Source organism: Heptranchias perlo, chromosome 9 (assembly GCF_035084215.1).
Source record: "Heptranchias perlo isolate sHepPer1 chromosome 9, sHepPer1.hap1, whole genome shotgun sequence".
Lineage (NCBI taxonomy): Eukaryota > Metazoa > Chordata > Chondrichthyes > Hexanchiformes > Hexanchidae > Heptranchias > Heptranchias perlo.
The window spans coordinates 36402258-36429571 of NC_090333.1; the positions used below are offsets into that span (position 1 = coordinate 36402258).

The window sequence follows — 27314 nt, forward strand, 5'->3', positions numbered from 1 at the left end:
TCAATGTGCATCACTGTGTCTTGTAATTAGGGATTAGCTTTAGGGATTTGGTTTTTTTTCCCCCAGGGATGGAGAGGAAAAGATGGTAGTCCCATTTTATGGGTGGGCATGCACTTAATTCCTACACCTCTGCCAATGGCACTCTTGAGCCATCCAGCAGTAAGTATACAACAGCAGCTTGAACCAACATGTTATCCAAATTTTCCTTCCCAACCGGAAAGGTAATTAGCCCCACATCTTTCCCCAAAAGCATAGTAGAGACTGTGATTTGTTGTATGGTGATACGCCAATCCGAATCCCATCTTCAGCAAAATAAACCAAAAGTAAAATATTTGTTTGGGTCCACTTTATTAATTTGAAACCCAAGTCAAAATGAACCTGTAATGGTGTTAAATAATTTGCTTCAAAAGTAAACAAAGAACTACAAAGAATGTACAGCACAGAAACTGGCCATTCGGCCCAACAGATCCATGGTGGTGTTTATGCTCCGCGTGGGCCAATTAGCTCAGAAATCTTACCTGAATAGAGAACGCAAAATAGAAATCTGGTATTACTGCTTCGTCCAGTAGCAGGAGGAAAATAAATGGGCTGCGATTGGAGAAAAGAAGGATAATGGAATCAGGACCAACCCAAACAGGCCTCACTCTAAGGACTGGAACTACTGCAGTCTTTGGTTGAATTAAAGACTACTGCTCTCTGGTTGCAGTCTCATTCAGAGAAGGCAGAAGAATGTCTGGTGTGGGAAGAAAAATTACACTGAAGCAAGTAATGGATGCTCACTGGGATGAGTGATGAGGCTCATTATTGCAACAGAATACACTCTACCTTGCCCATGCTGTACCTATACTGAAAATACTTCATACAACCACTATTGAAAAGTAGACTTTTTAAAATTCTGTGTCAGCAAATTCTTTGCTCTGATGAGACAGAAAAACCCCACAAATACTATTAATTCCCAATATAAAACACAGGATGCCAACCAACAGGCACTTCATGCAAATTGCTAGGTAAATGGTGACTGAATGGTGGTACAGTAAATAGCGTGGATAGACTGGAGAAGCTGGGGTTGTTGTCCTTGGAACAGAGATGGTTGCGAGGAGATTTGATAGAGGTATTCAAAATCACGAAGGTCTAGACAGAGTAGATAGAGAGAAACTGTTCCTATTGGCGGAAGGATCAAGAACCAGAGGACATAGATTTAAGGTGATTGTCAAAAGAACTAAAAGGTGACAGGAGGAAAAACTTTTTTTTAAAATTTTACATAGCGAATGGTTGTGATCTGGAATTTAGCACATATGAAACTTTTGCCAGCTTCCAAAAAAAACCTTAAAAGTATTTAGGATTTTTTAAAATTCCTACTACAAAAAGGGGAAGTGTTAGAAAATGAAGATTTTAGGCCGTTCGAAAAATTTGTAAAAAAGCATTTAGGTGTTAACTATCTCCTAATGATGGATAAAAAGGAACTCTGTAGCCCAGAGAAAATTTGGCCTCAGTACATAACATCTACTTCTCAAACACTTACATCAACTCCAGGAAAAGCAGTATGCTCTCAGACTGTGCTGACATTAATTATTGGATGAGCCAAAATTTCCTCTAATTGAACGGTGGAAAGACCGAAGCCATCATCATCAGCTCCCACCATGGGCATGATTTTAGCCTGCTGGGGGGTTGGGGTGGGGAGGAGGAGTGGAGAATGCCTGACGGAAAACCCGTCCTTATGATTTTGATGTAAGGACATCGATTTTCTTTTTTTTGCCAGTTTCCTGATTGACAGGCTGGCTCTCAGTCGGATGGGAGAAGAGCCATGTTCAGTTAAGTGTTAAGGGGGGGGGGGGGAATCAGAGATCATGGGGTGGTCGCTGCAGGTAAGCTTGTTGGGTCTGGGTGAAGCACTCCTACTCCTCCTGGCCCACAAGCTGAGCTATAAAAAAGGCACTTACCTCCTCTCACCTGTTGTGAAGGAGAAGCCCTGGGAATCCCGGCTCCCAGAGGCAAAAATCAAAAAAGCTTTTAATGCCCGACCCCCTCCTGAAAGCAGGTTGGTCGCCCACCATGAAAACCGGAAATGGGCAGGTTGGATGCAGGTTTTAGATTATTGCAATTATTACTGCCCCCATCCAACCCACCCGTTTTTCCAAACTAAAATCATGCCCCATAACTCCCCATCCTCCCCCTCTTGTCCACTTGCTCAGAATAAACCAAAACATACAAAACCTTGCCAACTAGTTTGAACCAGAGCAGAGTTAGAAACTCCACATCCTATTAATCACTGAACCTGCTTGCTCCTACCTCAAATATCACCATCCCTACCTCATACCCACAATCCCCGTCCACACTTTTGTAACCTCTAGGCTCCATTTTTCCCAATGCTACCTCTGAGCTATATTGACTCCCCTTCTCCCAATACATTGAATCTAAAAATCCTCATGTTCAAATCCCTTCAAGGCCTTGTCCCACCCCATCTCTAATCTCCTAACTTTATTTTCCCTCCTGCATCTTTCAATCCTCCAACTCAGGCCTTTTGTACATCCCCCTCCCTTCAGCCACCTGAATTCAACACTCAAATTCCCTCCCTAAATTTAAAAACCTTTTCAAAACTCATCTTATCAACCAAACTTTGTCACCTTTTTTGACTCTCCCACAATGGCTCAGGCTCGTCATTTTATCCAGTTTTCCTCTTCCCCCCCCCCCCCCTCTGAAAAACCTTGGTATCTTTTCTATATTAAAGCTGCTATACAGTGAACAGCAAGCTGTTAATCTCTGGTGCAGAACCTATTTTCTTCCACAAGATTTTGGAAATTGACTAATATATAGATTGAGCTGGGTAACCTGTGTAACATTCTTTCAAAAGAAAGTGTGTTAGATGGAGGTGGTAATTCTGGCCAATATCATCCATCAATGCTCAAAGGTTTCATTAATTTATTACCATCAATCCCTAATTAAATAAATTGTAAACAATTTTACAACACCAAGTTATAGTCCAGCAATTTTATTTTAAATTCACAAGCTTTCGGAGATTTCCTCCTTCCTCAGGCTCTTGAAACATTTGCCTGAGGAAGGAGGAAATCTCCGAAAGCTTGTGAATTTAAAATAAAATTGCTGGACTATAACTTGGTGTTGTAAAATTGTTTACAATTGTCAACCCCAGTCCATCACCGGCATCTCCACATCATAATTAAATAAAACTCAGTAAATAACAGAAGCTGCTTTATACCACAGTTTTACCATCAATTTTCCACTTTATCACCCACTTCGATGTAATGAGACACAAAACTGCTTAACACAAGTTGTTTCACATTACAAATAAATTATATCCTGGTTGCAAGTATGCAACAGAAGACAGTTAATTAAACTTGAATGTTACAGTACAAGTACTCTGGTCATAGGTAGGATTTGATCTAATAAAACTGCTTATATTTTCTTTTGCAGTGAATAGAAATGACTTAGCAGATGAGCATTTAAGAATAAAACACTTCTTGAACAATGTTAAAAGATAATCCGAAGAGACCTTTACTGTCCTTACCTTTCCACATTTGTAGCTTGTTATTGTATCAGAGACAACAGATGTTAACTAGCAGGACTGCATCACATCAAACCCACTTCTGAAATTGATGAAATTATACAGTAATGACAGGTTCTAAGAAGGTTATGACCAAGGCCCCCGATTTGTGGTTTTAATGGAGGAAAAAAAGAATTGTGGAACGATTTCCAAAACATGCAACAAAAACAGAATTCAACTTACGCGGTCACCATAAATCACTGCAGCTAATTGTAAATGGACAGAATTGTGGAACATGATGCTGCTCAAGATATCAGTAAAAAAAAATCAACGACTGAATTAAATGTATTCAGACACCGTAAAATGGTGGCCCTAGTTACTGCTTCCAGATTAATTTGAACATACTCGAGATTGAAGATGCTCACGTTCAGGTTTTTGCCTTCATGTAATAAACTTGTCTTTGAAACGATGCAAGGTGATGAGTTTAAAATAAAGCTTGAATTCGGAATTTACAAGTTTAACCCTTGCCTGAACAGGAACTCCAAAACATTAGAACAAAAAATAGTGATTGCCATTCTGAGGGTGAATTTACTCTACAACTGTAGCATTGGTGCAGAGTGATTGTGTAGTATTAATTCAGAGCTAGGATTCAACCTGACATCAGAGCAAAGCACAGCGAGACTCCTACCACCAGAATTTACACTATAGCGTTAGCATCAGTGCGATGTGAAACTGCTTTGCACAGACCCTACAACTAAAGTGTTATTGCACCCTAAAGAAAGCTCTAGCTTGCGTTGCTTTCATTCTACCTTTAAAGGTTTTATTTTTCATGTGCCAGAAAACCAAAAAAAAATTTGAATTTCACCTGCAGCAGTTACAGGAAGACTGCAATAAAACTTATATATTTGAGAATTCAAAAGTTCACCTATGCAAATCAATTCTCTCAGTCAGGCCAATGTAATTTAAACATGCAGTTAATTTGTTTCTTAAAAAAGGAGCCCACTAAGCTGTCATGAAGCAGGCTGACAGAAGCACCCTCTTGAATACTCAAAGTGCCTTTATGTATGACAAGATACTGCAACAACACAAGTGATGTTTTCACATGCAATACTGACAACAGAGCAAAGCCCCCAGCACACAACGGGTCAGACATAGTACAGTTTTACTGGAATAAATCAACATTGACTATTCAATGCAGTTAAGATATGTTGATGCAAGAAACACATCAATCTGACTGATGCAAGCAAAATGCAAGTAATTTTTCTATCAAGCTTCATGCATATATCAAGTGATGACATCAGTATCAACATACAATATGGAGATTCCCTAATATGGAACACTAGAACATCAGTTGTGAAGTGGTGCATAGTGGGAAGGATTTTGTTCTGCACAGAATACAAATCCAGTGTCTACTACTAGCAGAAAAACTGCAGCTGCTGGAAATCTGATGCAAAAAAAACAGAAAATGCTGGGGACTCTCAGCGATCAGCTGACATCAACTTGTCGGTTCTCTCCACAGATCCTACTGGTCTGCTAAGTATCTCCAGCATTTTCTGTTGAATCAGAGGACATGGCTTTCAGCCTCATACCTAGACTTGAACGGATAATCTAGGCTGACGCTTCAGTGCAGTATGGAGGGAGTGCTGCACTTTCATTATTTGAATGAGATGTTAAACTAAGTACCCATCTGCCTGTTCCAGTGGATGTGAAAGATTCCATGGCACTATTGGAAGAAAATCAAATGTTTCCAATATCCTGGTCAACATTCCTCCCTCAACCAATACCACCAAAAATAGGTTAACTGGTCATTAATCTCATTTGCTATTTGTGAGATCTTGTTGGCTGCAAAATGGCTGCTGCGCTTGTATACATAATGGTCACTGCAATTTAAATTAATTCATTGCATATAAAATGTGAAACGTTTGAGAGACCTAATAAAAGGTGTTATATAAGTGTAAGTCTATTTTACATACAATTCTATGTATTTTTTAAAATTCAAACTTCATTGAACAGCGGTAGTGATTTAGGTGAGAGGGAGAGTTCAGTTTTGGGCTGGAGTGACAGCAAACAATTTTAAGTCAAGTAGAAAATACTTTTAGGATGTCCAACGGATATTTTGAGGTTGTCAAGTTTATAACTTAGATCAGGGCCTCAGTGCACACAAATGACTGTCTTCGTTTCACCTCCCATTTTTTTTCTGCAGCTATGATACAATTACAGTGGTCAACACTGAGGGGTTCAGACAGGGCTATTATGAACATTACTTGTTAATCATGGCCCTGAAGGCCTCATGAATTTGAGAAAGGAGTTCATGTGCTCATAAGGCTTGATGAGTGTTAAAAGCATATGGATAATACGTGCCTGGAAGGGACTCTGTAGGAGAGATAATTCAGCAGAGGATCAGCTAAAGAAGGAGCATAAAGAAAATGTTCTGAAAGCAATAATGGAACGACACTAACAGATGAGGCAAAGTATGCAAAACGGTGAGGAGAGGTGGTATGGCGGCAAGAAAAAGAGTGGAGTAATACTCAAGATAAGTTTCAGGTACTAGAAGGAGTGAATATTGAAGAAAATTTAAAAGCAGCTTAGAGGATCAAGGCAAAATGCTGCGGTGAAGCAAAATGGAAGTTACAGTATATTCACTAGGGCAATTCATTTTCAGACAATTTGTTGTATAGGTGGCGATTTGTCCACCAGGGGTTAAGGTTTTGAATACTGAGGTGAATGGGCCAGTGCAACAAGTAGAACAGAAATCAAAATTGCTGTTGAGAATTAATGGCATAGGAAGAAATTAGTTCAAGATAGGTTTAAGCATATTGTCAGAAAGCTGAAAATGACAGGTTGTGAAGCTGTATACTCTGGGTTATCAGTTTCCGAAAAATAAAGCGAGTACACGAACAGAATTATGGAAGTAAATGCATGATTAATCAGTCGGTGTCAATGAAATGATTTTACAAATAACCTGGACTGCTTTTCTTGTCCTTCATTGTTGTATGTTTTGTATGTTAAATCAATAACTTTCAAATATATAGTACCTTTCGATGTAGAAAAACATCCCAAGGTGCTCCAAAGTGGTGTAAGGGTGGGGGGTAAGAAAAAAAGATACCACACCAAAGTAGGAGAATTGAGGAGGAGTGACCAAAAGTTTGTTCAGAGAAGTGAGTTTTAAAAGGAAGAGAGAAATGGAGAGGCAGAGATTTAGGGAGGAATTTCCAGTGCATAGGGCTAGGTGGCTGAAGGTACAGTGTGCCAATTGTGTGGAAAAAGGGAAAAGGAAGTGCACAAGAGGTTGCAATCATGTACAGCACAGAAGGAGGCCATTTGACCCATCGTGCCTGTGCTGGCTCTTTGAAAGAGCTATCCAATTAGTCCCACGCCCCACGTTCATTCCCCATTGCCCCACAATTGTTTGCTCTTCAAATATATATCCAATTCCCTTTTGAAAGTTACTACTGAATCTCCTTTCAGGCAGCGCATTACAGATCATAACAATTCGTGGCATTAAAAAAATTCTCCTCACCCCCTCTCTGGCTCTTTTGCCAATTATCTTAAATTTGCATCCTCTGGTTACCGACCTACCTGCCAGTAAAAATAGTTTCTCCTTATTTACTCTATCAACACCCCTCATAATTTTGAGCCTCTATACTGAATCACTCCTTATCCTTCTCTGCTCTGAACAATTCTAGCTTCTCTAGTCTCTCCACGTAACTGATGTGTTGAGTATGCAAATAAAGTGTCTTTGTAAGAAAGGTGTGCAATCTAAAGAAGCAATACCCAAAGTGGATAAATAGGACAACTAAAATGGGAAGAAGAAAAAAAAATGCAAAGGGAAAAGGAACATAGCAGTCAACTACAACAGTTTAGGATATTAAAAATGCCAAAACAGACCCAAGAGCTGAGAATAGAAAAATCTGCTAATCACCATACTAATATTCTTCCATATCATAACAGTAAATCAGTAATGAGAGAGGAAATTAGAAAAAGGTAAAAGTGGTGGTAAAAAAGAAAATATTAAATGAATGTTTTCTAGAAGTATTCACCAAAGAAGATAATGCTTACTTGTTATCCACTCTTTTTTTGATACACTCAATATCTTAAAAGATTTCAAAGTCAGTAGAATAAATGTTCAAGATATTAAAAGGGACTTAAGATTGACATATCATGGAGGCCTGATGGCTTATACCCTAGGATACTAAAGATAACCGGGGAGGAAATCTGCATTTGACCAAGTATTTTTATGAATGAACCGTTGGGTGCTAGAAAGACTTCATGGGATTGGAAGTGAGCAAATATAGTATCGATATTTAAAAAGGGGAAAACATGACCAAGTCCATGACAGGATCATTAGGTGAACAATAACGGGTAAAAGTAAAATAATGGAGACTACTCTAAAAAATAGGCTGAAGTAGTAACTATATAACAATGCCTTTAATAAAAAAAGGCAGCATGGATGTAGAAGGGAAAGATCCTGTGTGACAAAACTCCCTAACTTCTTTGAGTGCATTAAAGTAGATTGCAGAACTCCCTATGATATTGATTTCAAGAACTTTCAGAAGTGTTCTGATAAAAATAAATCTTCCGCATAGAATTTCAAGTTATAAACCACAGGAAATCAAGGCAATGCATGGATAGTAGCTTAATTAAAAACAGGAAACAAAGGCTACTCTTGAGGTGCAATGTCAGATGGGAAAGATGAGAAGAGGGACTCTTTGTCATTGTTTGGATGTTTCTAATCTAATCTACTCAATAACCAAGAAACCAAATGTAAGCTTGTCAAATTTATTGATGGCACTAGGAGAGAGAGAAAATAAGTGGCAGAAGATACAGAAATGATTTGCAGAAGGATTTAGATTGGTTATGCCACTGGGCAAATAGCAACATAAATTTAATACTGATAAATATAAAGTAATGCACACCAGTCAAAAGTTTGCACCATAAGTATGATTTTAAGATCATCATCAAAAGAATGAAGAGTTAGGAGATTTTTTTTATGCAGAGGATTGTTAGGACACTAACAGTGGGGGAAGCAGAATTCGTTAATAGCTTAAAAAAGGGACATGGAAAAATATTTTTAAAAAGAAAAATTTAAAATGATTCGGAAAATCACACAGGAATTAGACTGCCAGAGAACCAGCGCAGGCACAATTAGCCAAATGGCTTCCTTCTGTGGTGTAAAATTCTATGATCCTATGAATGGAACTGAATTAGTATTGAGAGACTTGGAAGAGGATCTGAACAGTAGCAGACTCGTAACTTTCAATGTCTAGACTAACACAATCTGGGAAATTTAATTACAATGGTGAAATAAAAGCCTTGAGATGTTATTCTAAGGTACTGAACAGGACACTCGAGAGTACAGTTTTCAGTTCTGATCATCATGCCAAAATAATATGTAGACATTGGTTAGGGTACAGAGAAAATCAATTAAGCTTATTCCTAAATGGAAAGGGGATGAACTATGAAGGAAAGAAAAGAGCTCATGCTCCACAGTTGAGAAACAAGCCAGTTGAATGGGAGAGGGAGGGAACACATTGATTTATCTAGAGTTTTAAATGGTATAGGAAAGGTAATATTCAAAATCAGCCAGAAGGAGGACCAGAGGACATCACACAAATTGTTGAAAGTAAATATAAAACATATTATGAAAAGTTTTTTTTTTAAAAAACTTGAGTGATAAATGTTTGGAATAATCTGACATACATAGTCTAGCAGAGAAAAACAATAGAGACGTTCAAAATTCAGTTGGTTGCAAAAATGGGTGAACTAGAGTACTAGAGGTATGTGTTTCAATGGGTTGCATCTCCTTTTCTTGTCTTTGATTTTTCTTATATTCTTAGTTCTGTAGCATATTAACCATGAGTTTTCAAAACAAGTTTGGTCTGAGGATTGGAAGTGTTGTCATTTCAGGAAATATCATTCTCTGCAGAACATATTGTCCAAATTGTATTGGTGTAGGGAAATGGAGGTTTACAGTATTTTAATCACATTGCTAGCAATGCCCGTTTTAGATGCACTCTTCTCATTCTAGACCAGAATTCAACTGCACATAAATCAGATAATTATAAATTGATGGATGCAAAGTGAATGCTGTATGAAAATTTGCTTATCCCTCTCTTCGTATTCATGTGGCATTAATTCACTTCTTGGAATTTAACAAACTGACATGGATTAAAAATATGTTTTGAGGCAAAAAAAACCCCCACCAGATAAAGCAAGAAGGAAAATTTAAGAAAATCAAGGATGAAAATAAAGTACTGGAGGTGAGGCAGAAGCAAGAGACACACAGAACAGTTTCATGCAATCCCTGAAGTCTTGATTTCAGGACTAATGTGAAGCTGCTGGCTTTTCATCGTACATACCGGCTCATCAGCAAGTTTCTCCAGCTGCTGGATGTAGGGGCTGATGAGGGAGTGCAGGTTCCTAAGGATTTCCTCCACCTGGAGAGCAGACAGCAGGAATCCCAGTGCCTGCATCAGCCACATACACTGACTTGTCTGAAAGAGGGGAAAAATAAAAAGAGCTCAGTGAAGGAAAAAAGATTTTAAAACTTGAAAAACAAATCAAATGGTAGCATTTTTGCAGTACCAAACAAAAACAAGTGAAATTAGAATGTGTTTAGCAAAAGTCAACATTTACTAAAACAGGGCCCAAAACACACCCTGGTAAACCAGATCAAGATCAGTGGAATCAAACAAATAACGGTAGAAACTTGGCTAGCCAGCTAGATTTGAGTACACTTGAATGCTGACAAATGTTCAGACTCAGGAAGCTTTCTGTGGGAGCTTTTGACAACCCACCCTCAGCAAACATACAGGTTACTTTGTGCAGTTTTAAAAAAAAAACATTCCTCAGATTAATTACTTTATCATCTGCTGGTCTTGCTGGCTAGTGATCCAGTGAACTCAATTTTGAGCCCTACTAAAATTATGTTTTGTCATTAATTGTTCATTCACCAGCAACATTCATGTATAAAGTGATGAAAATATATTTGCAGATGGAACGATAGGAAAAAGGATGCAGTAAGACTGTACGTATAAATCAGAATAACAACTGTTAGCAAAATTCTATTAGCTCAATCAGTATATGATATGGACCAGTTTTTATTGCATTAAGTATAAATTTTAAACTTTGCTCCCTTAAAACTAATTTTGTATAAATGCTAGAATCCACATTATACAGTCTAGAAATTTAGGGCAATTAAAACTATTTTCTAGAAGTACAATTTGAGGCAACTCAATATTAATTTTGCAGCAAGTGTTTGTACATTCTCATTTTAGTGAGCCGACATAGCACAATTGTCATGGAACAGGCCTTGCTATAAAGGCTGAAGAGAATGCAAATATTTCTCATTTCTAAATTAATTTTTTTTAAATGTCAGCTTTTAAAAGTCATCAGTAAATTTTGTCAACTAACCTTATGAATTTGTTTCATTAAAACTTCCTGTGGAAGACAATAGCAAAAAAGAAAACTCCAGGTTATCATTCTTTTACGTTGTAACAAACTGCTTCATGTCAGCTGACCATTCCCTTAACCTCAGGTCTGACAAATTTCAATCCTTCAATTAATTTAAAAACACACAGATAACAATCTGTCTCAATAGAACTGCAACCTCTTTCACAATGGTGATTCTCAAATACCACTTTGATAGCACACCCAGGTTAGCAGCTCTTTATAGTAGAATTTGCTCATTTTTGACTTCGAGCTTGATAAAATCAAAAACAAGGAATAGTTCAGAATTTTTTAAATAACAGAAAATGCTGGAAATACACAGCAGGGCCATCAACATCTGAAAAGAAAAAAAGGCAGGTCATTGCTTTGGGTGCTTTTAGATGTTGATGGATCTGCTATGTATTTCCAGCATTTTCTGTTACTTCAAAAACACATAGATGAACACAATTGCAACACCAAAACTGAGAGGAGATAGATGTATTCTCTTCCATATCTGCCTACACACACACACACAAAACACTAGATACCCTACCCAGCTCTGGCAGTGAGCTAGACACTGCTCATTCTTTTAATTTGAGAAATGTGTATGTAGACCTGAAGAGGAAAGTGAATTATAGATTAAGCACCACACTGGGCATTTGGCATACACAGATCAACAGCTACTTGTATTTTCAGTCCTTCTCAGCAGTTTTATATTATTGGGCTTTCACAAACAAATCTCATCACTAATATGCTTAACGATTGACAGACATATATATAAAAGTTTGAATTAATTTATCATATTAATATATATGTATGTGGAAAATGGATACAAACTGAACAGAAAATAAAGAATGGCACCTGCTTAACTTTTTGGAATTTATTATAACATGAAAACATTAATATTCCTAATTTCTCCAAGGCTTCATACTATTTCTGTCTTATAAACGGTATTAGCAAACTAAAGGAAAAAACCTACAGAGCTCAATACTGCAAAAAGCTAAGTATAGAAAGTGCAGGGGTGAAATTAAAAAGGAAATTAGGAAAGCAAAGAGGGCACGAAAAAACTGGCAAGTAAAATTAAGGAAAACTCAAATGTTTTATAAATACGTAAAGAGCAAGAGGATAACTAAGGAAAGTGTAAGGCCTAATAGAGACCAACAAGGTAACCTATGTGGGTATGGTTCTTAATCAATACTTTGCGTCTGACTTCACAAAAAAGAGGGGGATGATGCAGACATTGTAGTTAAGGAGAAGGAGTGTGAAATATTGGATAGGATAAACAGTGAGAGAGGAAGTATTAAGGGGTTTAGCATCTTTGAAAGTAGATAAATCACCAGGCCTGGATGAAATGTATCCCAGGCTGCTAAGAGAAGCAAGGGAGGAAATAGTGGAGGCTCTGACCATCATTTTCCAATCCTCCCTGGCTACGGGCGTGATGCCAGTAGGGGAAAAGGGGGGAAAAAAAGATAGACCGAGTAATTACAGGCCAGTCAGTCTAACCTTGGTGGTGGGCAAATTATTGGAATCAATTCTGAGACAGTATAAACTGTCATATAGAAAGGCACGGATTTGTTAAGGGAAGGTCGTCTCTGACTAACTTGATTGAATTTTTTGAGGCGGTAACAAGGAGGGCCAATGAGGGTAGTGCGTTTGATGTAGTCTACATGGAATTTAGCAAGGCTTTTGACAAGGTCCCACATGGCAGGCTGGTCAAAAAAGTAAAAGCCCATGTGATCCAAGGGAAAGTGGCAAGTTGGATCCAAAATTGCTTCAGTGGCAGGAAGCAAAGGGTAATGGTTGACAGGCGTTTTTGTGACTGGAAGGCTGTTTCCAGTGGGGTTCCGCACGGCTCAGTACTAGGTCCCTTGCTTTTTGCGGTATATATTAATGACTTAGACTTAAATGTAGAGGGCATGATTAAGAAGTTTACAGATAATACAAAAATTGCCTGTGTGGTTGATAGTGAGGAGGAAAGCTGTATGCTGCAATAAAATATCAATGGACTGGTCATATAGGCAGAAAAGTGGCAAATGGAATTCAATCCAGAGAAGTGTGAGCTAATGCATTTAGGGAGGTCAAACAAGGGAATACACAAATGGGAGGATACTAAGAGGTGTAGAGGAAGAGAAGGACCTTGGAGTACATGTCCACTGATCCCAGAAAGTAGCAGGACAGGTATTTAAGGTGGTTAAGAAGGCATATATTCTATGTCTCAGCTAATAAAGGAAAGGAAGAGCAGGGAGGTTATGCTTGAACTGTATAAAAACCACTAGTTAGGCCACAGCTAGAGTACTGCATACAGTTCTGGTCATCACATCACAGGAAAGATGTGATTGCACTAGAGAGGGTACAGAGAAGATTTATGAGGATGTTGCCAGGACTGGAGAATTTTGACTATGAGGAAAGATTGGATAGGCTGGGGTTGATTCCTTTGGAACAGGTGGCAGCTGAGGGGAGATTTAATTGAGGTGTATAAAATTATGAGGGGCCTAGATTGAGTGGGCAAGAGGGACCTATTTCCCTTAACAGAGAGGTCAATAACCAGGGTGCATAGATTTAAAGTAATTGGTAGAAGGATTAGAGGAGAGTGGAGGAAAAAGTTTTTCACCCAGAGGGGGGTAGGGGTCTGGAACTCACTGTCTGAAAGGGTAATAGAGGCAGAAATCCTCATCACATTTAAAAAGCACTTGGAAATGCACCTGAAGTGCTATAACCACAAGGCTACAGATCAAGTGGTGGAAAGTGGGATTAGGTTAGGTAGTTCTTTTTCGACCGGCACGGGCATGATGGGCCAAATGGCCTCCTTCAGTGCCGTAAATTTTCTATGTTCTATGTTTCTACTTGGAATACAAATTATCTAGCTTTATAACAAAGTTTGGATATAGCAGTTTGTGTTTTTTTTAAAATTTGTTCTGAGTTACCCAGTAATGCATACTTTAAAAAAAAAATCATGAATTTGCTGTGAGTTACTAGATTCTGTCGGTATAGAAGAATAAATGTAGCATTATATAGTCTGCCTTTTGTTCCTGATTGATTTATGCTGGCCATATGGCTATTATCCATTACATCATTAGCAGTAATCAATCAGATGGGAAAACCAAGCACAGAATGGCCAGGAGCATTTCCAGCCACCCTGAGACATATAATACAAAAGGGTGGGTGCCATAAAAACAGATCAACTAGCTTGCTGCATAAATCCTAGCCAACTCAACCCGCCTGTCTTAGCTCCAATTCACTCCTCTCCAGCTTCAGGCCTTGCCCTCAGACCTGGCCCATGTCCCACCTTCCTACCAGTTTCCTGCCCACTTACTCCACATCTATCGCCTACGACCAGCATCACAGGAGAACCACTAGTTACCACTCTTCTTTTAATACCTTTTTGTTCAAATGATAAGTGCTGATGGAATAATTGGGGTTTTGGCTTGGAGGGCCAACTGATCCCAACACCAGGAGAGAATTGAATTAGCATCTGCACAGCCATTAACCCTGTGCAATTACATCAACTGCATTAATTCAGTTTGCCAAACAGTTCTGCATATGCCATTAGTATTCACTGTTTAAAGTGAATTAAGAACTCTCCCGATGATCTAGTAGATACAAACCAGAAGATTCTAGGTATGATTCCTGATCTGCGTTGAGTTAGCTGATCTTCATTGGGTTTGGGTTGCACAATTGGCCAAATTCCCCCAGACTTGGTAAGGGTAAGGAGAAGGGAAATATTAAAGTGTTTCCCTGCTCATGATTGCTATTCAATAAATCTTGCTGGAATGTGTCAGCATCTTCAGGAGGGTAAGAAAATCGGGAAAAAAGGTAAAATTGTTTATTAACACGAAGAAAAAGGTTGCAGTTCTCTATTTAATTTTTAAAGGAGTACTAATAATGAGCTTCTTCCTAAAGGGTAATAATAGATCTAAGGAAATACAATCAATAATGAAGCTTTCATTTCATATTTCTTGTTCCAATATACATTTTACCTTACATATACATCTACAATAAAACCATTATCAGTCCATCTGTTTATTGGTACAGATCCCTTTAAATACCAAAAACCTTAAGTAATTCCATTTACCATAAAGATGGGGCAATAACAAATTTATACTTTCCAACCATTCCCATTGTTTACTTAGGAATGATCAGCATGTCTTCTGAAATTTAGATAAAGACCTCTATTTCTGCTGCATACCAGTTTTCTGGCTGGAAGTTAATTTAACCTACGCCCCTTAAGGTGACCCCATATCCTTTACTTGAAAAAAATAATTGGGAAATCAGATGCCCATTAACCTACATCAATTCCAATCTGTGCTCAACTGAAAGGGGGAGGGTGCTCTTGCTAGGGATCAGAAAGCCCATTGCTAAGATTTATTTTTATTACCCCATCACCACCCCCCCCACCCCCAATAAGACATTTGCACTCGAGATCAGTCGAATTAAAAACATAATTATGCAACTGATGGATTTACATCTTTGGCTGATGTCTCAATAAACAAAGCTACAGGCAATAGGTAGGCCTGGAGGGAAAAGAAAAAAAAATCTCCGGGGTGATTTTAAACCCCAAGAATGGGTGGGTTGGGGGCAGGTGGGAGTTGAAAATAGTTGTTTTTTTTGGGTCACAACCGCAAAATTTTCGGACTTTGAATTCCCAGTGGGAAGCCTGTACTTTTACGCGCTGAAGTTAAACCCGAAAATAAAGCTGGATTGCAGTCGCGACTCAAAAAACAATTATTTTCAACTCCAACCTGCCCAGAGGGTTTAAAATCACCCCCTTCTCTCCAATCAATCACTGGCCTTCCATTTGTTTTCTCATCAGAAAATGGGTGATCATCTTGAGGTATTACTGAAGCAAATAGCTCTCCAGCCATGTTGTCAATAGAGACACTCCAAAACGTCACTTTTTTCCAAGAAGCGGTATGGCCCACACAAGTCGCCCCACTGAGAACGTAAATACAATTTTCTACTACAACTCAATCCCACAGTTGGCTAGCACAAATTTCCATGCGGGGTCTCTAATTTTAAAGTGACATCACAAGAACTTTTAAGTTCAATCGTCTAAATGATGCAGTGACTAGCTGCTGCAAAGGTAGTTTTAAAATCTCTATGATCATTACCTGAGAAACTGCCACAATATTAGTAGCATAGGGAGGTAGGTCATACTTGCATTCTCTACAGATCTTCTTCAGTGTGGAAACACTGGAAATGGAAAGCTCTGGGTTGCCCAAAGCATGCAATACCAATGGCAATACACTGTTAATCATCACTGGATGATCAGCCAGCCATTCAGCTAATGCACCTGCAGAAGAGATTAGAAGTAGTTAAAAAAAACAGCCATCAACTTGTGACTGTGAATCTGAACACAAATGGGCATTCAAGTAGAGCAGCAGCACACAACTACTAGCTTCCAGATTTTAAGCAGGAAAGGAGGTACAAGGAAGTAATTTTATAACTGCGTGAAATTAATCTGGAAAGGCTAAAACTCCCCATGGCCAGAATTGGGATTACCCAACTTAACAGCAAGCACACGGTCCACTGTAATTTTCATAACTAGAAACTTGTCATGTTTAGCCTACAGATATATATTATGTAAATGTAACATGCAGTTTGCCAAAAAACAAGTAACAATCAAACTTGATCACAAAATGATGAGAACTGCCAGAGTACTTCACCATATCAAAATCTGAATGCATTTTCAAATTGTGATGGAGTTTTTGCCAGGGCCAAAACTTAAGATTGTAAAGCAAAAGTTTCAATTAATATTGAACAGGAGCAAATCACAGTCCCATTTCACGCAGAGTCTCAAATACGATTACAAGTTTCTTAACCACACGGTACTTTTATCGATCAAAATGGGAGACAGCAGTATTGTCACTTTGAATGCACACATAAGCATCAAGCACTGCCAGATGTCAAGTGAATTGTCCTCAGCAACAGGCCACAACCTCATCAATATATACTGACTGCCCACATCTGCTTTCACGAGGGACATTTTGCCCATCTTACTTCATCCATTCAGAAATACCCTTGCCCCCCCCCCACCACCAGCATCCAACTACTTCTTAAAATAATTCGAGGTTTTCCATCCACTACCTTATCTGAAAATTCATTCCATGAGTTGAACACTGAGGAATTTCCTAATATCAGTCCTAAATTTCCCATTTATTAATTTCAACCCATGTCTTCTTGTCCTACTCTTTCGATTTAGTTTGAAGTAGTGTTCCGAAACTACCTTTTCTGGATTATTCACTAATTTACATACTTTTAAGGTCACACATCTCCTCCTTTCAAAGCTGAAAAGCTCAAGTTTCTTCAGATATTCCTCATAACTCAGTTCTCTGACACTAGGAATACATCATGGCACTTCTGAGCAGATTCTAGAGCCCAATGTCCCTCATGTGTCGCGGTGACCTGAACTGGGTACAGTACATAGGTGTAGTCTGATGCGAGTACTGGTCAGTTTGGGCTTGACTTCATTCAATTTGTACTCTAGGGTTTTGGCTTTATAGTTCAGCATTCTACTTACTTTGTTGATTATTGCTCAACAATGATTATACATGTTGAAAATTGAGTCTATTAAAACCCCATGATTTCTAAACTTCATCTGTAGCTATTTCAACACCAATGAGTGTCAGTCTTGGCTCAGGGATAGCACTCTCGCCTGAGGCAGAAGGTCATGGGTTCAAGCTCCACTTCAGAGACTTGAGTACATAATCTATGCTGACACTTTCATGTAGTGCTGAGAGAGTGCTGCACTGCCAGAGGTGCAGACTTACTTCATTGAAACATCCTTAGGTTCATGGCAGTCAAACCCTGGCTCTGTATTAAGAACAGCTATCGCACTAATATCTTCACCAAAGCAAGCTCATTTACCTATAGTAAACATCACAGTATCAGCTAGCTGCACGTTGCTGATATTTATCCTTGGGATAAGTCCAATCAAGCCTGGAATAACATCGGAATAGTTGACATCATTGGTTTCTGCAATGGATTGAAACCCATATAAACAGGCTTCAATGTGCTAAACAGAGGTAGAAAGAGAGGACAATAAAGTTATACAATGCATCAAAAGTTGCATTTTCCAATTTAAAAGAAATCTAGCAAAGCCCATGAAACCAGTGCAATTTTTTGAGAAATATCCAAAGAAATGATGCATCCTTAGTCCCAAAATAATACAAAACAGTCAATGACTACTTTGCACTGCGAACACTGAAGGATTTGACTCAGTGAGGTCTACGTTTGCCATTTTAGAGCAATTATTGCATCAGTAAAATTGCATGAGGTTTCTTACGTTGACACTGTATTTTGTGTATATCCTGCATCAGCCTAACATGGCAATGGGGAACCATTCTTTTAGATTTAAACTATCTAATTGTTTTTATGCTTCCAGCTATTCAAATAAATATCTTATCAAATGAGAAGATTTTCCCCTAGCAACTACTATGTAATGTCACTGCACTACAATATGAGAACATTATTATACTGTTCTGAAGAGATTTGCTTATGTAGAGAGTCCAAAAGTCATAACTTTCATATATATTGAAGCTAGAATAATAAAATGAATCATTTTATATGGAATCCTGTTAGTGTCAATCTGTAATTACTGCTGCAGAGGGTATGCCAACCTTGTAAAGCTACAACACAGGACTACGTGCATGCTAAACAGCAGAAGCAGCATGCTATAGACAGAGCTAAGCGATTCCACAACCAACAGATCAAGTCAAAGCTCCGCAGTCCTGCCACATTCAGTCACGAGTGGTGATAGTTGCTTAATTGTCCAACAGGAGGGGGAGGCTCCACGAACATCCGCATCCTCCATGATGAAACAGCCCAGCACGCAAGTGCAAAAGACAAGGCTGAAGTGTTCGCAACCATCTTCCGTCAGAAGTACTGAATGATAATCGTTCTCAGCCTCCTCCTGAGGTCCCTACCATCACAGATATCAATCTTCAGCAAATTAGATTAATTTCACGTGACGATAAGAAACGTCCGAGTACAAAGGCTACAGGTGCCGACAACATCCCAGCTGAAGTGCTAAAGACCTTGAGGCCAATCATTTCAGTCTTAGGACATCACTTCAGGAGTTCCTGATGGCAGCATCCTAGGCTCAACTATCTTCAGTTGCTTCATCAATTACCTTCCCTTGATCAAAAGGCCAGATGCGGGACTATTCGCTGATGATTGCACTGTGTTCAGCTCCATTCGCAATTTCTCAGATAATGAAGCAGTCCGTGCCCGCATGCAGCAAGCTGGACAACTCCCAGGCTTGGGCTGATAAATGGCAAGTAATATTCTCAATGGCAAATAACATTCGCACCACACAAGTGCCAGGCAATGACCATCTCCAACAAGAGAAAGCATAATAACCTCCCCTTGATATTCAATAGCATTACCATCACCGAGTTCCCCAACCATGAACTTCCTGGGAGTCACCACTGACCATAAGTTGAACTAGACCAGCCACATAAATGCCGTGGCTCTCCAGAGCAGGTCAGAGACTGGGTATTCTACAGCGAGTGGCTTACCTCCTGACTCCCCAAAGCCTCTTTACCACCTACAAGGCACAAGTCAAGAGTGTGATGGAATACTCTCCACTTGCCTGGATGGGTGTAGCTCCAACAACACTCAAGAAGCTCAACACTATCTGAAGGTAGCATCCAGGACATAGCAGTCCACTTGCTCAACACCTCATCCACTGGCTTAAACATTCACTCCCTCCACCATTGGCACACAGCGACTACAGTGTGTACTATCTACATGATACACTGCAGCAACGCGCCAAGGCCTCTTCGGCAGCACCGCCCAAACCCACGACCTCCACCACCTAGAAGGACATGAGCAGCAACTGCATGGGAACACCATCACCTCCAAGTGCCCCTCCAAGTCACACACCATCCCGACTTGGAAATATATCACCATTTCTTCATTGTCGCTGGGTCATAATCCTGGAACTCCCTACCTAACATTCTGGGAGCATCTTCACCACACAGATTGCAGGAGGTCACGGAGAAGGGCCACCACTACCTTCTCAAGGGCGACTAGGGATGGGCAATAAATGCCAGCTTTGCCAGCGACTCCCACATCCAGAGAATGAATTAAAACAATAGTCAAATCAAAGTAACAAGAACACCTGACAGATGTTTTGTATAGTCCATCAGCGACAGTGTGGTGATGACAGTCCCTTACACGTAGGTCTAGTCAGACTTGGTGCCATTAAATGCCAAGGGACTGATAAAAATAGCACATATGGCAGATGAGATTAGAGCTGAACTGCTCTGAAGCTCCCATTAATTTTCTTTTTGGCACAGGGCATCAATTCTTTTGGTATAAAGGACAGTTTTATTTTTTGCTTTTAAAACAAAAGAATCAGGCAAGCACTTGAGTAAAAGGCTTAGACAGTCGAACTTTCAAATTATGACTTAATTGAATGAAACTGTGCACATGATGCTCATTAAAAACAATGTTTTATACAAAAGCTTAAACCTGTGATAACAGCATTTTACAATAGTTAATCCTTTGTAACAAGTCAATAAAATTGTTGTACCAGCATTGGATTCTTTTAGTCTGCTCTAAAATACTGTACACCATTTCAATGACTGCAAATACTGTACTAGAAAACCTTAGCTATAAGCCTCATGTTTTATATGCTCTAAATATAAGGAGCATATTTATTAATTGGTGCAATTTATAGAATTATTAGAATAGCAACCTTAGTGATGAAACTCATCTGGATGGTGTTTATTCTGAACTATTAAAAATATTCCACACTCTTGTAGATGAAATACTATATTTACAATAAACTGAACATAAATATTTTATATAAACTCTTAGTACCATAGTGCAGCAATGCAGTACTCACCTGCCATGAGGTTGGTTGCTCAGTATTAGTTAAAAGTCTTCCTAATTTGTCATACAGATTACTTAGCAGTTCAGCTCCCAGCATCTCATATACATACATCAAAGTATCAGAGATATCAACTCTGCCAAAGAAAAATACAAATTTTCTTTGAAATAAACATTACAGCAAAACTATAATACATTTGCAACCAAATTATATGGAAACATTTTAAATATAACTGAAAATCCCATTTATGGTTTAAAAACAGAACCAGAAATTCTTCACTGTACCAACGGAATGGAACAGCTATCAATTATCTAGCACTACTTGCAGGGTGTATAAACATAGTCAACTGTACTCATTTCAAACTCTTCACTATAAACCCATAAGCATAGCTTTGTGCTAAATTCTAATGAAATTTAAGAGGAATTTGACCTAGCAGTTAAGGAGAACCCCTGATGAGATCCATTTTGACAGAACTCACCAAATTTGCAATCAAAATTAACTGGACAAATTTTAAATAATTTTACCACAGTTTTAGCTTAAAAAGCAGAAAATTCTTTCTACATATTGCTGAAAAGAAAGTAAGAAATAAAGAATTTGCAATTACATGGCACATTTCACACCTTCAGGACGTCCCAAAGCGCTTCACAGCCAATGAATTATTTTTGAAGTGTAGTCCCTGTTGCTATGTGGGCAAACATGGCAGATAATTTGTATGCAGCAAAGTCCCACAAATAGTGGAGAGATAAATGACTAGATAATTGGTCTTGATGTTTACTGAGGGATGTGTCAGCTAGGATACCAGTAGAACTGTCCTGCTCTTCTTCAAATAGTGCCATGGGATCTTTTATTTCCACCTCAGCAGGCAGGCAGGATCTTGGTTTAACATCTCATTCAAAAGACAGCACCTCTGACAATGCAGTACTACTTTGTTTATTGTTTATTCCAGTACTGCACTAAAGTACTAGCCTAGATTATGTGCTCAAGTCCTGGAATGGGACTTGAACCCACAAACTTTTGACTCAGGTGAGCAGAACTACCTCTAAGTCAATATATTAAAAACATCTCCTTCCCTTTCTAAATGAATTGATTTCTTTCTTAAGCCAGTTCAATAGAGATATAGACAGATTAAGGTGGCAAGAAGGTGGCAGATGGAGTAATGTGGGGAAATGTGAGGTTATTCACATTGGTAGGAATTGAAAAACAGAATTTTTTTTAAATGGTGAGAAACTATTAAACGTTAGTGGCCAGAGAGACTTGGGTGTCCTCGTACAAGAAACACCAAGTTGGCATGCAGGTACAGCAAGCAATTAGGAAAGCAAATGGCATGTTGGCCTTTATTGCAAGCGGGTTGGAGTACAAGAGCAAGGAAGACTTACTACTATTGTACAGGGCTTTGGTGAGGCCTCACCTGGAGTATTGCATACAGTTTTGGTCTCCTTATCTAAGGAAGGATATACTTGCCTTGGGAGCGGTACAACGAAGGTTCACTAGATTAATTCCTGGGATGAGAGGGTTGTCCTATGAGAGGTTGAGCAGAATGGGCATATTCTCTCTGGAGGTTAGAAGAATGAGAGATGATCTCATTGAAACATATAAGATTATTAGGGGACTTGACAGGGTAGATGCTTTAAGAGATTGTTTCCCCTGGCTAGTGTCTAGAATTAGGGGGCATAGGTCGCAGGATAAGGGATCAGCCATTCAAGACTGAAATGAGGAGAAATTTCTTCACGCAGAGGATTGTGAATCTTTAGAATTCTCTACCCCAGAGGGCTGTGGATGCTGAGTCACTGAATATATTCAAGGCGGAGATGGATAGATTTTGACTCTGGGGGAAATCAAGGGGTATGGGGATCGGGGGGGGGGGGGGGGGGAAGTGTAGTTGAGGTCAAAGATCAGCCATGATCTGATTGAATGGCGGATCAGGCTCGAGGGGCCGTATGGCCTAGTCCCGCTCCTATTTCTTATGTTCTTAGCCCTTCAATAGTCAATACTTCCCCAAATCGTCTTCATCATTTATAAGAGTTCACAGTGAGTGCAGGCAGCTGACCAACCACAGCCAATCCCAATCCTGTCCTCACTTATCCACATGTCAATTCTAGCAGAGGTCACTGCATAATGATCAGAAGCATAAACCCGGGATGATTGTCTCCTCCCTATCCCATAGTTAAGTAAAATTATAGCCTACTGCGATCAGCCAACTCAGAGATTGGGGACCAAATCTGAGATGTTCCAGTTCCATATGGCTCAGTTACTCAAAAATGCAAACCTCCACTCAGCCATCTAACAGCACAAAAAAAACTGCACTTTTCTTTCCCTATTTAGTTCCTATCACTAATTTATATCCTGTCCTAGGAAGTATACAATATGACCTCTTCCTGACGCCAAAGGTGACATCCGGAATTCACAAAGGGAAAAATCAGAAGCGTAAATCAATCAGACTTCCACAACACTCAATGGAAAATACACGGCCTACTTAATGCCACCACCAAGTATTCTTCAGGGATCAAGAAGTTTTAAAATTAAAAACACAAGCCTTGAAAAGAACATGCAGCTTACAGGAGTACAAGTACCTCAATTAATCACCAAATAAAAACTGTTCAGTTGTAAACAATTTTTTAAAAAGTAAACATACATTACTTCCTTACCTGTATATCCTAAATTGTTCCTTTTCATCAGAAGACCAGGAGGAATATTCTTCATCAGAAGGGAACTGGGCCTTGTGCAGCAGAACATCAACTAATTGAAAGTAAACAGGACGATAAACCTGCAGATACACCACCTGTTTCTCAGCCTCAAATGACATTATGTCATCCTAGGTGTCAGACAAAAAAAAAGGAAATACTTTAGTTAATAAGTTATTAAAATTATACGAAAAGTGGAGTGAAAAGGCGTATAGGGCCGGTGACACTATACGCCTTTTCCATTAAAACCAAAAAAGGATTCCTCTCCAGTTTTCACTGAGGAAATCCCTAGCTATATGTCTGAAATGATAATTCATTCCCCAGTTAAAAAACGAGGGAAACATATCACTATTTTTAAAAAAAAACATTTTTATTGAGAACTATATATTTAACATTTGAACAGATGCAGATGTATAAAGATGTTATAGTTTAAAATCAGAGCTCAAAGTAAACATCCCCATAATAATGTCAAAAATATTGTGCTTAAAAATCATTTAAGAGTTCAGAAATTGTGGAGAATCCTCAGTGTTAATTCTATCCATGTGATTTACACAATTAGTGTTAATTGTATTCAGGTGGTGTTTATCAATTGGGGACTGTTGTATCCATTTATAAGAGCTGATCTAGGGTGTGGTGTGGGTGTAATGCAGAGCTCTGCAAATAAAGGCTTGGAAGCAACTGAAGACTAGGCTCTAGTGTTCTATCCTTCACCACCTGGCTATCCATTCAGTGTACAAAGAAACTCAACTTACTTGCTAATAAAATATTTTGTTGTAGTATGGCACAGGATTGGACGATTATGGATGAATTAAAGATGTGTATGTAATCTGGGAGAGGGACTGGGAGAGACAAATAGCACTAGAGTAAAGAATAGTTCAGAAATAGGAGCGATCAAACAAGGGACAAATGTGAGGCAATCTAAGATAAGTCTGGAGTACATGTGTGTAAATGCACATGGCATGATAAATACGGTTGGTGAGTTGCAGGCACAAGTCACCATTGGACTATGATATAGTGGCAATATCAGAGACTTGGCTCAAAGAAGGGGAGGAATGAGTACTTAACATTCCTGGCTACAAGGTATTCAGGAAAGGTAGGGAAGGAAAGAAAGGAGAGGGGGTGGAAGAATTGATCAAAGAAGCTATTATAGCACCGGAAAGGGGTCAAAGACAGAATTTATTTGATTAGAATTAAGGAATACAGGAGCTATTTCACTAATGGGTGTGTACTATAGGCCACCAAATAGTGGGCAGGAGATAGAGGAGCAAATTTGCAGGCAAATTACAGAAAAGATGCAAGTACTATAGAGGAGTGATAATGGGGGACTTCAATTATCCCAATATAGACCAGGATAGTAACAGTGTAAAGGGCAAAGAGGGGGAGGAATTCCTGAAATGTGTTCAAGAGAACTTTCTGAAACAGTGTGTTTCCAGCCCAATGAGGAAAGAAGCTGTGCTGGATCTAATTCTGGGGAATGAAGTGGGGCAAGTGGAGCATGTTTCAGTGGGGGAGCATTTGGGGAACAGTGATCATAATATTAGGTTTAGAATAGTTGTGGAAAATGACAACGAACAATCAAATGCAAAAATAATTAACTGGAGAAGGGCTGATTTCATTGAGTTAAAAAGGGATCTTGCCCTGATAGAATGGAATCAAAAATTGGTAGGCAAAACAATGGGAGGCCTTCAAGAATAAGATGGTTCGGGTACAGAGTAGACACATTCCCATGAGGGGGAAAGGAAGGGCATCCAAAGCTAGACCTCTCTGGATGACTAAAGATACAGAGATTAAAATGAAACAGTAAAAAGGAGGCTTATGACAAACTTAAGGTTCATAATGCAGGAGAGAACCAAGCTGAATACAGAATGTACAGAGGAGATCTAAAAATGGGAATAATAGGCAGAGAGAGTATGAGAATAGATTAGTGGCCAACATAAGCCTTTTCCAAACACGTAAATAGCAAAATGGTAGTCAAAGGGAGAGTAGGGCCGATTAGGGACAAAAAAGGAGGTCTTCATGTGGAAGCAGAGGTATGGCTGAGGTACTAAATGAAAACTTCACATCAGGCTTCACTGGAGAATTGGATCTGCCAATGCAGCTGTAAAGGAGGAGGAAGTAGTAATATTGGACAGAAAAAATAGATAAAGAAGAGGTACTTAAAAGGTTGGCAGTACTCAAAGTAGAAAAGTCACCTGATCCAGATGCAATGCATCCTAGGTTACTGAGGGAAGGGTAGAAAATGCAGAGGTTCTGGCCACAATCTTCCCATCCTCCTTTGATATGGGGGTAGGGCCAGAGGACTGCAAAATTTACACCTCTGTTCAAAAGAGTGGGATAAACCCGACAATTAAAGGCCGGTCAGCCTAACGTTGGTGGTGGGGAAATTTTGAGAGACAATAATCCCGGATAAAGTTAATTGGCACTTGGAAAAGTATGGGCTAATAAATGAAAGTCAGCATGGATTTGTTAAAGGAAAATAGTGTATGACTAATTTGAGTTCTTTGATGAAGTAACGGAGAGGGTTGATGAGGGTAGTGTGGTTGATGCGTATATGGACTTTCAAGAGGCATTTGACAAAGTACCACATAATAGGCCTGTAAGCAAAATTAAAGCCCACGGGATTAAAGGGACAATGGCAGCCTGGATTCAAAATTGGCTAAGGGCAGAAAGAAGAGTACTGGTGAATGGTTGTTTTTCAGACTGGAGAGAAGTATAGAGAGATTTCCCCACAGGAGTCGGTATTAGAACCACTGCTCTTTGATTATATATTAATGACTTGGACTTGGGTATAATTTCAAAGTTTTCAGATGACATGAAACTCAAATGTAGTAAACAATATGGAGAATAGCAACAGACTGCAGGAGGACATAGGCAGACTGGTGAAATGGGCAGATACATGACAGATGAAATTTAAAGCAGAGAAGTGTGAAGTGATATGTTTTGGTAGGAAGAATGATGAGAGGCAATATAAACAAAATGGTACAATTTTGAAGAGGGTAGGGGTACAGAGAGACCTGGGGTTGTTCATCCACAAATCTTTGAAGGTGGCAGGACAAATTGAGAAGACTGATAAAAAAAAGTATATGGAATCCTGGGCTTTATTAACAGAGACAGAGTGCAAAGCAAGTTATGCTAAACCTTTAAAAAACACTGGTTAGGCTGCAGCTGGAGTATTCTGTTCAATTCTGGGCACCACACTTTAGGAAGGATGTCAAGGCCTTAGAGAGGGTGCAGAAGAGATTTACTAGAATGGTACCATGGATGAGGGACTTCAGTTGTGTGGACAGACTGCAGAAGCTGGAGTTGTTCTCCTTAGAACAGAGAAGTTATGGGGAGATTTGATGGAGGTGTTCAAAATCATGAACGGTTTTGATAGAGTAAATAAGGAGAAACTGTTTCCAGTGGCAGAAGGGTCAGTAACCAGAGGACACAAATTTAAGGTGATTGGCAAAAGAACCAGAGGCGACATGAGAAAACATTTTGTTACGCTGAGAGTTGTAATGATCTGGAATGCTTTGCCTGAAAGTGGTGGAAGCAGATTCAATAGTAACTTTCAAAAAGAAATTGGATAAATACTTCAAGGGGAAAATTTTACAGGGCTTCGGGGAAAGAGTAGGGAAGTGGGACTAATTAGATAGCTATTTCAAAGAGCCGGCACAGGCACAATGGGCCAAATGGCAGCCTTCTGTGCTGTAACATACTATGATACGGCACTATGATACTAATCCTAGGGCAGTATTGGAAACTTGTATGTGAAAATACAAACTCCAAACACGGGAATCTTCTAATTCACCCCCCAGCTCTCTATGATTTTGCATAATATATGCACAAAGCTGTGTGATGTGGCACTTCCAAACTGCTGTGCCATTGA

General features: G+C 39.2%; 1 protein-coding gene and 1 long non-coding RNA gene across 3 annotated transcripts in view; one reads left to right on the forward strand and one right to left on the reverse strand.

The window, feature by feature from the left end:
- LOC137325280 (uncharacterized) overlaps positions 1-27314 on the forward strand; it is a 173016-nt gene that overhangs the window by 77633 nt on the left and 68069 nt on the right. The gene's annotated exons all lie outside the window — the stretch shown is intronic.
- Positions 1-27314, reverse strand: part of LOC137325278 (importin-13-like) — a 139306-nt gene that overhangs the window by 50231 nt on the left and 61761 nt on the right. For both annotated transcript variants that reach the window (XM_067990179.1, XM_067990178.1), the window contains exons 5-10: positions 23408-23574; positions 20778-20898; positions 17792-17939; positions 16036-16217; positions 10913-10939; positions 9859-9993 (exon numbers count right to left, since the gene is read on the reverse strand). In XM_067990179.1, coding sequence (XP_067846280.1) covers positions 9859-9993; positions 10913-10939; positions 16036-16217; positions 17792-17939; positions 20778-20898; positions 23408-23574 — 780 coding nt within the window. The remainder of the gene's footprint in view (positions 1-9858; positions 9994-10912; positions 10940-16035; positions 16218-17791; positions 17940-20777; positions 20899-23407; positions 23575-27314) is intronic.